This window comes from Azolla caroliniana, unplaced genomic scaffold (genome assembly GCF_043228905.1).
Source record: "Azolla caroliniana isolate FFs.n. ecotype wild unplaced genomic scaffold, voAzoCaro1.0.p SCAF_20, whole genome shotgun sequence".
In the NCBI taxonomy this organism is placed as follows: Eukaryota; Viridiplantae; Streptophyta; class Polypodiopsida; order Salviniales; family Salviniaceae; genus Azolla; species Azolla caroliniana.
The window spans coordinates 11,047,069-11,062,928 of NW_028230455.1; the positions used below are offsets into that span (position 1 = coordinate 11,047,069).

General features: G+C 41.0%; 1 protein-coding gene across 1 annotated transcript; it reads right to left on the minus strand.

The window, feature by feature from the left end:
* Positions 1 to 5,794: 5,794 nt before the first annotated feature.
* On the minus strand, positions 5,795 to 10,889 carry LOC147851004 (protein CYTOSOLIC ABA RECEPTOR KINASE 7-like). Its single transcript, XM_087335550.1, has 9 exons — positions 10,848 to 10,889; positions 9,926 to 10,020; positions 9,780 to 9,829; positions 8,400 to 8,689; positions 8,138 to 8,264; positions 7,421 to 7,691; positions 7,052 to 7,184; positions 6,819 to 6,905; positions 5,795 to 6,186 (listed from the first exon to the last, which is right to left on the minus strand). Exons 1-9 carry the CDS (start codon positions 10,887 to 10,889, stop codon positions 6,067 to 6,069), a joined length of 1,215 nt encoding a protein of 404 aa, XP_087191676.1. The 3' UTR covers positions 5,795 to 6,066.
* Positions 10,890 to 15,860: the final 4,971 nt, after the last annotated feature.

Genomic DNA, 15,860 nt, shown 5'->3' on the forward strand with positions numbered 1-15,860 from the left:
GCGGACAGTTGCACTGTCGAGCACCGAAGCTGAATACCGAGGAGCGGCTGTTGCGACATGCGAAGCCATATGGTTGAAGCGGCTACTTAAGGACCTGCAAGAGGAGGTGACCGATCCAACGACGATCTACTGCGACAACCTCAACAGCATCCAACTCGTGAAGAACCCCGTCTTCCATGCACGGACCAAGCACATTGAGGTGCACTACAATTTCGTCCGTGAGCGTGTCCTTTCCGGTGAAGTCGAACTTCAGTACGTTCCGACGGATCGGCAGGCTGCTGACATCTTCACCAAGCCTCTTGGTCTAGACAAGTTGCGGCAATTCTCAGGTGCGCTCGGGTTGCGTCACCTTGACGTGCCGAACTTGAGGGGGAGAACAGTCCCGAACGACCAAGCAAGGCAGCAGGAAAGGAGCGGACACCGCGACACCGAGTCGGTTGACAAGTTCGACATCGGATCGGCTGAAGAAGCCGAGGGCAGACCTGCGGAAAAGTTCGGAAGCGGACAGAAGGGGAGCAACCAAAGGAGAGAGCCGAAGCCAACCACGCATGAGGAGGATGACGCCATTGAGGGCAAGAAGACCGAAGACGAGTTGGAGACAGCCAACTCGGACGAGAGCGAAGACCGATCGGAGGTAGCTGAGTCGGTTCGGATGTTTGATTCAGACACGCTGAATCAACCGAGGCCGAAGCGGAAGAAAAGGCAGCAGAAGAAGCATCAACACCCCAACAACAGAAGAGCTGATGAGGGCCACATGAGCAGACAAGCCGACCGGAAGGGTTGAAGCGCGCGGAGTCGAACACGTCGAGGAGCGCAAGCGAGGCGAGAAGCCAGGAGGAACCGGTGCTGTGAAGATCCCGAAGAGCCTCAAGTTGAGCTTGAGGGGGAGTGTTGAGAGACAAGCTCAACATCGACCGGATCGGCTGAAGAAGCCGAGGACCGGATCGGTTGGGACCGATCGGTTAGGTTGAGTGCATAAACCGGGAGGTCGTTAGGAAAGATATTCCGTGAGGAATATATTTGGGAGTTAGTGTAGGAGCTCTTGATGAGCATTGAAGTACTGTCAGTACTTCGGTTAGTCCTTCTAGGACTTGTATAAAAGTGCTCTCTGAGCACGTCTTATGTACAGATTGAGTATTATTGTTGAATATAGTTTTTTGTGTTTCTCTCTCTGTCTCTCCTGCGTATACTGTGTAAGCCCAAGCTCTCCATTGAACCTGAGTTTCCTTCCTTCTGTTCGGTCTTCATACTTGCTTCCGCACGTTACTTTCTACAAGGGTTTGTCTTCGAAAGCGTCAGTCGGCTGCAGAGGTTCTCAACCCTCGCGGTCTGATACAATGTGAATGTAAACGTGCGGAAGCGTTAGACAGAACCGGCTCAGACAGATAACAACAGAGAATAAGATGAAGGTTTAATGGAGAAGCTTAGTACACAGAGTATACGTGGGAGAGACAAAGAGAGCAGAACGTAAGCGTAGATTCAAAAAAAATGAAAATACTCTGTAACTTTGTACATACAACGTGCTAAATAACACTATTTATACAAGTCCATAAAGGACTGACAGAAGTACTAACAGGTACTTCAATATTCCTACGTGCGATTGACACTAACTACGAGAAAATGATTACCTAGTAGTCTAGGCTACTACTAGGCTTCCATTTCCCGCTCGAATCCGGCTCCCCGATCCGGCCGGTTGTTTTCGGATACCATCTAGATACTGATCCGGCTCATCCTTCCAAATGCCGATCCGGCTCAGGCTTCCTCAGCCGATCCAGATCCGGTTGAGCTTGCTCGCTCAAGGTCTGGCAAGATAGCTCCCCCTTCTGTGGAACTCTCTGGCATTACTCCTATCGTCTTGCCACTGGTAGGAGGTGCATTCTCAGGTCAACTGACCTTGTCGCCCTCAGCCGAATCGACCTCTATTTCCTCGGCCAAATCCTCTTCTATCATCCAACTGTGAGTAGAGCATCTGACCATCCAGTGCATTGCTCCTTTGTCGGGCATGGTTTTCTTCCATCAATAATATTGATTGAAGGTCGAAGAAGGAAGGTGGGTTCTCCCTTGGGAGAATGGCCGACTTGATTGTGCCAAATTGCAATGTTAAGCCGTCGAGGCATATTTGTACCATTTCTTCATCGTCGATGATGATGTTGATTGATTCGAAGGCATCACACAACTCCTTGATCTTCAAGGTATAGCCAGTGATTGACATGTCCCTCTATTGCATGTTATTTAGATCCCATCGAAGTTGGAGCTTTCGTGCAACCGTATTGGCCACAAAAATCTTCTTGAGATTTTCCCAAGCTCCTTTCGGTGTTTTCAAGTCTCGAATATAGCCAAGCATGTGGTCCTGAACGCATGACACAAGGTAGTACAACACACGACTCGCAGCCTGCTCCCAACTAGGTAGTCAACGTGTGTTGAGTTGGGTTGCATTTCGTGAGCTCCCTCGATGTAGCTCCAGTAACTTTGTCTGACAAGGTACTAATGCATCTTGTACTCCCAAAATGCGAAGTTTGTTCTATCAAGCTTCTCGGTGGGAAGAGTGCTTCCCATCTGAGTCTTCATTGTTGAACTTCTTCTACTCTTGATGCGAACTGTGCAAATCATTGCTACAACGATCAATCCGTTCTCTCTGAATATGAGCCTGAGCAAAACACACGTAAAGGCGATGGGCTTGGATCAAGCTACCACACGCTCTGATACCATGTAAAGAATGAGAGTCGTGGGTGGTGCAACGGAAGCGAACTCTATGTATGTGTGAGTGCAGTAAGACGACAGAGATAGATAGATAGATAGATAGATAGATAGATAGATTATATTATCGTCTTCGGAGGTCAAATATGACCTATGAGACCAAAAATATTATATTTCACGTGATACGTGTGAAAGTGAGTAGTGACTCTCGATGTTCAAGAACTTTACCAATGAATGTTGCAATCGAGAGTGCACATTGTGCTTGTGAGAGGAATTCATGCAAAGATTGGGCTCGGTTGAAGAGATGTGGAAAGCATGGTCGAATATGATCAAAGGCGGAGCATTATATCAAAGTGTGATACTCAGACTCGCGAACTTGTTTAGGGCAAATTGTGCATAGCCGATCACTCTCATTAGTTGTGCCCCAACGCCTTGTTTCACATCGCAATGCATGTGAGCTAAGTCGCATGGAAGCAATGGTTCGAATGGCAGATAACGGTATGGGCTCTAACATGTATCGATGTGTACGATTTCCCCATTCCGCAAAGAATATGGTTTTGTAGTTAGGTGCAACATGTTTAGTATAATGTGTGAAGCGCAAGCCTCCACATTTGTCCCATGTCCTAATACATTGGCATTGCAGAAATGCCTCATTTACAGAGGAATCTAATGATGCATCATGAAGCAAGTGTCTCACATCCCATCTACCAAACCATTTTGCTATATCTTGCATCCAACTGGAACACAAAATTTTGCTTTTATGCGTCTTTTGGATCATTTTGCTTGCTTCCCACGCAATTTTAGGAAGTCGATGTGAGGGACTTTTATGAACCTTAAGCATGTATTCAACAACCCTTTCCATGGCCATGGTCTCAATGGGAAGCGATCCCGTCTCAAGGAGGAGGAGGGTGTAGGGTGTTTGTTTCTTAACTTGTAGAAACTTTGTAAGAAAATGTTTTTGGACATTTTCAAACTCTTTCCACATAGATTTAGGGATGCTACCGCCCCATACTTCCACCCCATAGAGAAGAACCAGTGTCACCAAAGTGTCGAAAAGATATTTCTCGAGGACCCAACGCTTAATATCTCAGAGAGAGAGCTCTAAACAAGGAATGTGTATATTACATCCAACAACAACTAAGTTACAAAAGGTTGGTTTAAATACCAACTATTCTAGGGCAAATGCCCTTTCTACTAATTAAAGAAATGTCCTAATAAGTTGTGCATCGCCTAGTGTGAACATTATTCCTATGGGAAGTCGAGTTGATTCTCAACACTCGGCCACACCGTTTTTGTCCGGCGTGTATCTGTAGGAGAACTCCCTTCGGATTCCCTTTTGCTGCAGATAACTTGTGAATTGGCCAAAAAAGTATTCTTTTCTACCATCCGACCATAGACACTTGATTTTCCTCCCTATTTCCCTTTCAACTAGACTTTTTAGGTCCCGGAAACAGGAGAAAACTTCACTCTTCTTCTCAATGAGGTACACCCAAGTGTGTCGGCTGAAGTCGTCGATGAAGGAAGCAAAATATTGACTCCCGCCCATGCTCACACAACTTGCCGGTCCCCATACATTCATGTGGATTAAGTCAAACCGATTCCGGCTCCGATTCTTTTTATTGGGAAATGGAACCCTATGTTGCTTCCCAAGTTGACAAGCTTCAGATATCTGAGCCTTCCGACCACTGAACTTCGGCAGTCTAGAAACCACCTGTTTCGACTAGAGTTCTTAAAGCTTCTAATAATTGATGTGGCTGATTCGCTTGTGCTATAGGTCGATGTCGGATTCAACCTTCTTTCCTTTTTTGAACATTACGACGCCAACATCATTTGTTTTGAGGATAAATATCCTCACATCTCTACACCCTCACGCTATCAACGGACCCTTGTCCTCGATGAAGCAATCATGGTGATTAAATTAGACCTGCATGCCCCAATTGACAATTTGTTCAATAGATACCAAGTTCTTTGCAATTGTTGGGACATGTAGCACGTTCCGCATCAGCCCCTTCTGTCCGACATGGCTGAGTAGTAAATCACCCACGTGTTTGATGGGGTGCAAGGTGTTGTTGCTAGTCTCCACAACTCCTAGTTGTTCCGGTTTTTCCAAGCTTGAGAACCATTCAACATGGTTCATCATATGATTTGACGCTTCGGAATTTATATACCAGACCTCTTCCAGTTTTGTGGTAGGTACTCCCATCTGATTTTCCTTGCACTTCATTACAAGTGTGGGGCCCGTTTTGGCTCGATCTCATTTCTCGACAAAGTGGGATCAGTGACGCCTATATGCATCACCACAACTTGATCTGGTTCTGTCTGAATCGGTGTGCTTCCTCCAACACTCGCACTCTATGTGGCCCTTCCGGCCACAATACCAACAATTTGTTGCAACCTTCCAGTGCCGCCTTGACTCCCCTTACTCGTTTGAGAAATATTGATGTCCCACGAGATGGTTATTCAAATCGTTTGCTCAGAGAAATGAATATGAATTCTTGATCATCACTTTATTCAAATCTCGGGAATTAATACACATGTCATGTGCCCTATTTCTTTTTTACCAAGAGAGTTGGTGCACCCCATGGCCTATATGACCCATGTGTTAATGTTCCTTGAGTTGTATAGACACCTTATCTTCTTAAGATCGACTCAATCATGTATAGTTATTGATGCAACTCCAAGTAAACGATCTATATGATAGTCTATATTACGTTTAAGAGGTAACCCATGTGGTAATTCACTTAGGAAAAACATCATGAAAATCATTTAAGATTTCATCAAGGAGTTGTTAAAAGTAAGATAAATGATCCATAATATAATTGATATTATAAACTTAAATGTCAGCATCAAGTACACAGAAAAATAAAGTAGAACAAGACAACTTAGATGGTAATGGAGCGGACATAATCGAAAGAGATTATTTTTTAATACATTGAATAAAATTAATACAATCATTTAGTGTAAATGTTATTGACTGGTGAACCCAATAAATAGATATTTAAGAATTCTTTTATTAAAGAACAAGAGATAAGTTGATAACCCAATATTACATCAATGGTATAAAAATTCATTACATGGAAATGTACTTGCTTTACATAAGGATTACTTGCACACCTTATCTAGAGGAAAACGATTGAGGATTGAGGAGTGGTAAATGCTTCAAGATTACGAAGTATCCTAGTAAATGTTTGAAGACGAGCAATATCCTTGTGAATATTTGGAAACCAAGAGGTATCGTGTCAATATCCAAAACGAAACGAGTGTTTTGGGGATTTATTAACCTCAATGTGATCATGTATTGAAATAGAAATGTAGACCACTTACCTCTTTAGAAGAATAAGAGAAAACAAAGATGAAACGAAAGTACATCTAAGTTGGAACAGTAGTAAATCGAGGAGTTAGTAATGCTTGTAAACCCTTCACAACAATACTCATATTTGGTCGGGAATCAGCTTCATATTGAACACAAAGGGCTGCTACAATTGCCATCTACATCATCCACATAATACAATCAAAACATCACATTAATGTCTTTTTATATTTTAATCCAACATTCGATCAATGTGTTTTAGTTGTTTTATGGATGCATATTAATTAGGGTTTAGAGTTCTCTTTACTACAAAAACTTTATCATTTCATTTCTTTAAAAGAAAGCATTTTCTTAAGTAGAAATTTAGAATAATTGACAACTTTGTTTTAAATATAATATGTAGATGCACAACATATTCTTTTGAGGGAAAACTCTAAAATACTTCCATGTTTTTTGCTTATCTTCTCAAATGCCACACATGTTTTTTTATTCCCCCAAAACTAACCTTATAATTGTGAGTTTACCTAGGACACTTGGGAAACTAATGGAAAGTTAAAAAGCAGCCAGGAATAAAAAAACATTTTAGCATAGTTTGGATGATCCCCAAAGGTTATATAATCGAATTTAAGAAATACTAGATAAACTAGCAAAACTACTTGATTTTGAAAAGAGGTTATGGATTTTATAAAGTTGGTTCTACTAAACTACTTAGCTTTTCAAAAGAGTTATTGAATCAAATAAAACTAATGCTAATAAAACTATTTGGCCTTTAAAAGGGGTAAGGATCGGACTAGAAACAGACTAATAGTACCTTGGCAACTGCTTTGATTGGATAGTTTGTTAGAAGCTTAGGATCAACACATTGCTTCACTTTGTCTTCGCTCAATCTTGGAGTCGCCTGCCCATTTAAAAGATCGCTAAGGGGACATTGTCATTGTCATAGTCAATCACACACACACACACACACACACACACACACACACACCATACACACACATAACCTACATGTATGTATATGTTTGTATTATATGAAACTAATCTCACCCAGGTAACCAAACTTTGTTGACCGATTGGTTGTGTGCGGTCTATTGGCTTTCGTCCAGTCAATAACTCCAACAAGATTACTCCAAAGCTATAGACATCACTCTTCTGGGTCAATTCTCCTGTCATTGCATACCTAAAAGTAAAGATTTTTGGCTTAGCATATACAAAGAGGTACATTTTTAGCATATAGGATATCATTCTGCAAGAGAAAAAAGCTATTCTACAAAGTGGTGTTCTAGTCAATTTTGAAAACGTAGGAAAATTCTATTCAAGACCCATTGGCCCAATATTATTAGTGTCGCCCCCCTTTCCTAGAAAAGATCCAATTTAAGTTTCCCAAAGAATGCAAAGAGAAACACAATGCCTTACTCTGGGGAATGGTAACCAAAGCTTCCAAGGACTTGAGTCGAATGCAGGGAAGCAGCCATGTCTGGTGCTTGATTTGAAGGTTTGAAATCAGCGATTTTTGCAACATATCCATCAAAGAGTAGAATATTGCTCGAATGGATATTTTGGTGGACAATCGGAGGCATGCTCTCATGCAAGTATTCTAAGCCCCTCGCGGCTCCCACTGCAATCTTTACACGTTGCATCCAATCGAGGACAGGCCCTGGTTGAGCACCTTGGATTCCTTTCTTGCCTGGTCAATATGATATAATATTTATGAGATTACAATTCATGACTATAGTAAAACAAACGAGTTTTAAGGAGTGTCACTATATGTGAACACTTTATATCACATGCATTTCAAGACCTTCAATGTGTTTTTACCTAACAAATGTGATATAATATTTATATATTATGACTTGCAAATATGGAAAGAAGATTGAGTTCTATGGGAGATTCACTACGTGTAAACTCTCTATGCAACATACATTTTCAAACCCTATTTCACAAAATCCCTTACAACTACAAACTGTAACAATTTACCATGCACCCTTTTCCTATTCAATTTGTGCACATCGCATCCTAACAGAATCCAAATATCTTATAAAAACCAATAAACTCAATATAGATGTCACTTCAGATATGTTATAACTTCTCTTTAGGTAAAGATGTTTACAATAATGTTTTTTCTCTTATTACCATGCAACATATCACGTAACGAACCCAAACTTGCATATTCATAGGCCAATATTCGGTTGTCTTTGGAAAGGCAATACCCTAGCAACTCCACAACATTTTCATTTTTCGCCCTTGAAATTCTCGATATCTACAAATTACATTATTATTAACACATGACAATCTAAAAACAATAAGTAAAATTAGTAAAGTCTATACCTATTTACGTCATTGTCTCATTATTCAGAACAAGGAAACCATTCAACTGGATCGGAGAAAACAAAACCTGGGATAAGAATTCGTTATCGGAGTCTTGAGGATTGCTGGCAACGAGTTTTTTAATTGCCACGTGGCGTCCATTCTTCAGGTTCCCGAGATAAACACGTCCAAGAGAACCTATACCGATTACAGCATTTGGTCCAAAATTTTCGGTTGCAGCTCGTACTTCTTCAAGTGGTATAACAGGTACTTCGATACGTTGTAGAGGTTGTTGGATGGGAGTCTGTGTGGGTGGATGGACACTTTGAAGACTTGGACGACTTGCCGGACTGTCCGTTTTCACATTCGGATGACGTCCTGCAGGAACATACATCTACACTCAGGTGCATATCCAATCCACCGATACATTTTCCGAATCTGATGGCATCTCTTGTTAGGGATGGTTTCCATCTTCGAAAAAAATTTGGCCCCATTTTTTTTAACATACATTTTAAGGATCTTTCAAATGTGTCACATATAGTTTGATTATAAGGGCCTTCACAATTTTAATACATTCTTGTCTTGACAGAAATATATGCACCATCTTAGATATGGAGGTTTTCCTTCTTCAAAACAATTGCCATTTAAAGATCTTCAAAGAATCACCACATATATAGGTTAAGAGTTTGATTGGTATTCATATTTTCTGTAACATGAATTTTCTAGCGATCAATTAATTCTATACATATTTTCTTGAAGAGACTAGGAAATCTTTGATTCCCTTCAGTGAAAAAGATTCAATCCAATCCATCATTTCTCTGGATCCAAGGCATTTGGGGTTGTAGAATAAGATTTGGGGAATTTAACATTATAAATTTGGATTTGTTGTAGATTGATTTTGGGGTAGTAGAATTTGATTATGTTGCAGATTGCAGTTTCTGCCACAGATTAGGTTTAAATTAGGTTTCTTGTGATATATATATATATATATGTAAGAATCAGAAGCTTTTACCTTCGCCATTAGATTTAGGTTTCTTTTTACCACACAGAGGCAGCCAACGGAAGAAGTCGCGGAAACGCATTTGTGTGGTTTTTTATTTTAGAGATCAGTTTTGTTTTGATTTGATTTCTCAGAAAGTGTCAGATCTATGGAGATCGAAAAAAGAGACCACAAAACAAAAAGGAAAGAAGAAAAGCAGCGAGAATGGAAAGAAAAACACAGAGCAGAGGAAATTGAGAAAGAGAAAGAGGAGGCAGAGAGAAAATGGGGAAGATTTAAAAAAAAACAGAAGATGAAGAAGAATCTGAAGAAGAAGAGAAAGTCAGAGGGAGATGGAGAGCACGTCTTCTGTCTATCTGTCTGTCTGAAGGGTTTTTGGTTGGATCTGTGGGGCTCAAAGAAGAAGAAGAAGAAGAAGAAAAAACAGAACTTTTATTTCTTTCTTTATTTATTTATGATATTAGTAACCTTCACACACTGCAAAGCTTTCTGATCCACTGGTCTTCCATGAAAGCTTACTGCATCGTGTAATTTACAAAAAAGAAGAAGAGATTTAAACCCTAGATTTATATAGCAAACTCTTCATACAATCGATGATTGGTGTATTATATTACACAGGATCCTTCAGTGCAGCATGAAATTCTTCCATTGTTAAGGTACCTTTTCTGCAGCATCCCATGCTCTTGCAACTGACATTAGACTGAGGCACCTGTTAGAATGAGATACAAAAAGATCAAGAAAAAAAAACAGAAGGATCAAAATGCACAGTTTTTTTCCCTTCATCTTCTTCTGTGTAGATGATCAACCCTACATATATATATATATATATATTGAGAAAATCCAGTGTCGATGATCAAGCCAAAACTATTAGTTGGGAGACTTCGTATGCATGACTGAGTGAAAATATATATAGTAATAATGTCCATATCCTGAGATCAAACTGCAGAATTTGATCAAACTGAGATCAAACTGCAGAGGTTGATCAAACTGAGATCAAACTGCAGAGTTCAGCCTATCAATTGTCTTTTAACTCCATGATATCTGTCCAATGTACACATTCATGAGGCACACAATCCTTACCACAATATATACATATGTATTGAGAATATCCAGTGTAGATAATCAACCCTATAGGCTATCATCATCTGAGTTAAGACTTGTAATGCATGACTGAGTGAAATACATATATATATTGGTAATGTTCATATCCTTTCTTAATGTGCTTTTCCACTCAGATCAAACTGCAGTACTCAACATTTGATTGATACTTCCACCATTTTACATAATCCATTTTCTGTTTTTACTCAATAATTCAAAATTCACATACATTATTACATATATGGAGTTCCTCAAGTAAGCAAATGTACAAATTTACATTTTCTTCATATATGTATGGGGAGCAATTATGTACATTTATTTGCTTGGAGTGTTGGTTCTTTAAGACTAGTTGTCTCCAAAATATAAACAAAGCTATATATGTGTACAGCTATAGCTTCCACCATCTTTCTTGAAGATAGGGAGCAATTATGTACATACCAAGTTCTCCACAATGATGAACGTTAGCAAATTATAATCCATAACTATTAATATGTGTTATACATATTTCTTCGTTCGAGGGATATCACTTGTGTTGGAAACTTGACTTAGACGGACCATGGGAGATCCATACATATGCAATAGAGGATGGTTCAAGTACTAAACCCTAAACCCTAAAGTCCAAAAGGTATACACATCACAACAAAATAAACCAAACAAATAACATCGACGAGTTATGAAGAAATTCGAGATATGGCATGTCCTAGAGAAGCTCTGTTCGAAAGCTTATATCCATTTACCATCAATGGGATAAGAATCATTATTTCAAAAATTAATGGCTTTAAAGCCCGACCTTATGCGGTTTTGTTTGTGTTCATGAAGGAAACACTTTTGACAAGGGTATTTACATGTTTTCCTCCATAGATAGACAATGGAACCATACATTCTTTCTATCCCGTTTGATGTTTGTATCATTTGGATCAATCTAGGCTCTACTTTTGGAACAATTCAGCTACACAACTTGGATATGGATAAGATAGCCTAAATGTGCCATCCATTACCCTGACCCACTCGGACATTACTAGTAGTATGAGATAGGATCACATCAATTTCAGAGTCCTCTAAATTACCTTTGCCTTCACTCTATGTTGGTTTGTTCCGTCGTACATGGAGGAAGAGGTCCAAATATTTATTTGGGTCGATGCTTTGTTTACCCACATTAGTATGTGGATGTGTATTTTGTAATGGGTCTAAATTATGTTTAAAAAAAAACCTTTATTCTTGCCCCTATCGATGGCCAAACCAAAGTTTTGCATCTTCTTCGTGACATTCTCTTCTTCAAATCTAACGGTTGGATTATCGTTTTGACTTCTCTATCTTCATAAATTCTGCCTAGATAAAAACCTATGAATTTGTGTATTTTGCCACTATATGTGATGATTTGTGGAAACTTGATGATACCTAAGGGCTTACCTTGAAAATTGTGAAGCCTCTAATTTTGAACTAGAGATGAGAACGTGTTGTACCTACTTGATTATTGTTGATTAGTGGAGTTTTGGTGTCGTTGTGAAAGGTCAAATTGAGCCTCTCAATGATCGAAAGTGAAATGAGAACCGACTCCGCCAACTGGCTCGATTTAGGGATCAAGACCAACCCTACTATGACAAATGCTTCCAACCGGCGGGAGACAAATACGACGACGATAACTACGGATATGACTGAGAACAACAATACGAGGAAGAGTATGCACCTTGGTACGCAAGAGAGCCACGAACCGAAAGAAGGTCTAAGCAACAATGTGAATGATTATGGTCGATTTGCGAACAACCGAAAATATGGCAACAAGTGGAGACTTGCAGGATCAACAACACAAAGACGTCAATCGGCCTAGTAATCGCTGGTGTTTCGTGAAACGAGGATCGAAGAGATGGCTGATGGCCGAGTCGAGCCCAACAATATGATCCTCGGCCATGAGACGAACCATCCTGGCAAGCACCGCCACCCCCAAATCGAACGAGGTGAATCAAGTCAGTCGGTGCCTATTATATGCTACAAGTGTCACTAGCCCAAAGCCCAGCTAACGAGTTGTAGGAGGTTTGCGCAAAATATCAAAAGGGTGAAGCTTGGATCAAGCTTCTGTTGGAAAGGCATCAACAATGATTGGACCATAAATGAGAAGAAGCTCCGACTCGGGGACGGCAAGAATGGTCGGCACAAGCGGCCGAACTGCAAAATATTTTGAGCTGATCAAGACAATCGCCGAAAAGAGGGCCGAGGATTCTACAAAATGGATGAGGATAGCATCAAACTGCTCCGAGAGGACCTAACCAAAGAATTCTACTCCCTCGCCCAAACACATAGCGCGGAGATCAGAAAATTAATCAAGGAATTCGAGGACGAGCAACTTCAACTCGCAATCGAGTTGGAAAAAATACAAACAGGAAAGAATCTGAGCCGAGGCAGAACCCGATGACCTAAGAAGAGTTTGAACATGAAACCGGTGAAGCAAAGGAAGAACAAGCACAAATATAGCTCGGCCGAGTTAAAAAAGAAAGCAGATGACTCCCAACCATTGTATGAAGCATACGTACCATACGTGCATTCGTGAATGATTGAAACTTTTGCGTAAGAAAAACACCCTCAAAGAATGATAAATACCATACTTTGGGTTTAACTATTTATTATGAGGTAAATAAGCCTAAAAATGAAAGAAAAACATTAAAAAATGGGAAAAAAAGAAAAGAAAACACAAGAATGTTTGAATAACATTCGCATTCGTTTTCCAACGTAGGAAAACGAATATTATGTTAGACGAACACGCATTTTGCGTACTATGCTCGCAACAATAGTTGAGCATCTTGCATATTTTCGGAAGAAGAGTAAGTGGAAGACCTCAATTTTTGGCGATAGATATTTTTAGCATTATTCTTTTGATTTTTTGTGGGTTTGATCTGCAAGGCACTTATCCCACAGGCGTGTGCAGGTGTTGGCCAAGCAGGACGAACGAAGGTGTGAGAGGGGACAAGATGCCAAGCATAAGAAAAGTGGAACCAACAAAAAGATGAATAAGGTGCCAAAACTACTTGATGATAGAAACGATTGTAACGGACCATGCTTCCCAGAAATAGGAAGCATAGAGGCCTATATAAGTATCGAGTGTTTGAGAGCGCAAGCGGGCTGAGGATATATTATTTTGAGGTAAGAATTGTATAGAGAGGTGAGGACCTTTAGGAGGGGGCGAGTGTTATACCGACAATTGATTGGTACTTGTAACTATGTGTATTCTTAATAGATCATTCTTTCTTGTGGGGTAACCCTGTGTGTCTAATGTATGTTCTAAAGTGTATTGTTTGTCTGTAATCGCGAGCTTGTAATCGTTGTAGCCGATTCGACGGGATACCTATTCCTGCGTCCCTTGTGAAGCTCTAAGATCGGTTCACATCTCTGAGTATTGTGCGGAACAAACGAGTTCGGGTATCCACAGTGAGAGTTATTTGGGAACCCTTGGGGGGGGTTAGTTTGTCACAGATCAACCAGACGTGCCAAAATTGTTACTGGTTTAGGGTAACACGATGCCGAGTCCTCAATCCTTTGGGGTTCGGCTTAAGGGTATCGTGGTCAAGGAAAGAGTGCACACGTGTATACAAGAATCGCAATAGCTACCTTGATCATGGAAATTGTGGAGACTACGCAGACGACTACAACCAACTCGTTACGTACTTAACATAGAGTACAATGACTTAACACAGATACGCTCAACACAAAAGAGAGGAACAGAAATAAGGCGAAATAGATCTATATTCTAGAGTTTTTCAGACAATATTACAATTAAATTTTACAGGTTTTCCATGCCCTTTATATAGGGTCATGGGCAGTTACGCTTGACGTGTGAACCATTATCCCTCATGAATGCTTTTCGCTATTACGCCTTCCTTACTACACTTCGGCCGCACCCGTCTTCTTCTCTTGCCGTAACCATCCCTTTGTCTTTTCCCTTTTCTTCCTTTCCCACTTGATCATCTGAGGTGGCCAACATGCTCACGTAGGAAGCCCATGTATTCCCAACTAGAGGCTCATCAATCCAGTGTGGGTGCACGAAGAGCTTTAAGCCCTGTTACCGGTTGAGTCCGGGTGTAACTTCCTCTATCATAGTTTAATAGATTATCTTCGTTGTATCCGGACTTCTTTGTGTCGTGTGTCTCTGCCTCTGCTCGTATTCTCCTCTCTATTCCCTCTCACCTGCATGTGTACTCGAGCGTCCGAGCATGTGAGCTCATCGCTATTACTCGGAGAGGAGAGCCGGAACAGTCACGTGCCCGGGCCATGTATTGGCTAAAATTTCCAGGGATTGACCCGGATAAACACTTCACTCACTCTTTCTACTGGCTTCTTCATTCAAGACCCCGACGGCCCCGCTCCAGATCCTACACGTAGCCACAAAATACCGCGACAATGTAGGTATAATCATTATGATGATGACCTAGAACATGGGATAGATGGGATGGACAGTCAGAGTGGTAGCTCAATACAAGCTATGGGAGCCTTTGTTCATGGATGTAAAGAATCAAGAGATGGATTCTTGTGAAGTGGAATAGGTGTGAACTGTGTGTGTGTGTGTGTGTGTGTGTGTGTGTGTGTATGAGATAGAGATAGGGATAGAGAGAGAGAGAGAGAGTATATGCAAGGTTAAGTATATTAACAAAGGAGATAGACACAACATTATACAAGGTGGGAGGTGGGTGCTTTATGTAGTCACCCTCTCTCTTCATTAACTACAAGAATCATGGAGCATGGGGAATGTGAAAGCTCATAAGTTATGTGTCATAGAATATGATTCTATGACTCATACTAAATGCTAGAATTCAAAGTGGTGACATAATGGTGACTCTTGACCGTTGGAGTGTCTCTTCACTCTCAAGGTGAGTTCACACACTAGAACAAGTTGAGCTTGATTCTCAACACGCCCCCTCAAGCTCAAGTCGGGTCGGTTTCAAACGGTATCCGAAATTCGCTTCAACTCGAGTTCCGGAGTCCGCGTCGACTCGCGTAGACTCGCTTTATGCGGAGTTGCGGAATCCGTGCTCCAGCTTGCGTTGTGCGTAGTTACGAAGTCTATGCTTCGGCTTGCGTGCGTAGTTGCGAAGTCTGTGCATCAGCTTGCATCTTTCTTCGCGGCTTTGCGCGGTAGATCGGCTCTTCGCTACTTCGTTGCATGGTTGCGGAATCCACGCGTTATTGCGTAGTGACTTTAGTACTCCCCCTCAAGCTTGGCAGGTCAGGGATTGTCAATCCGAGATCGGTTATGAATTGCCATAGCTTGTCGGCTCCTAAGGCTTTAGTGAAGATGTCGGCCTTCTGAAGATTGGTGCTAATGTGTTGCAGGTTGACATCGCCAACTAGAACGCGCTCTCGGATGAAGTGATAGTGCACTTCGATGTGCTTTGTCCGCGCATGGAACACTGGGTTCCGAGCCATATAGATACTGCTCATGTTGTCGCAGTAAAGGGGAGTCGG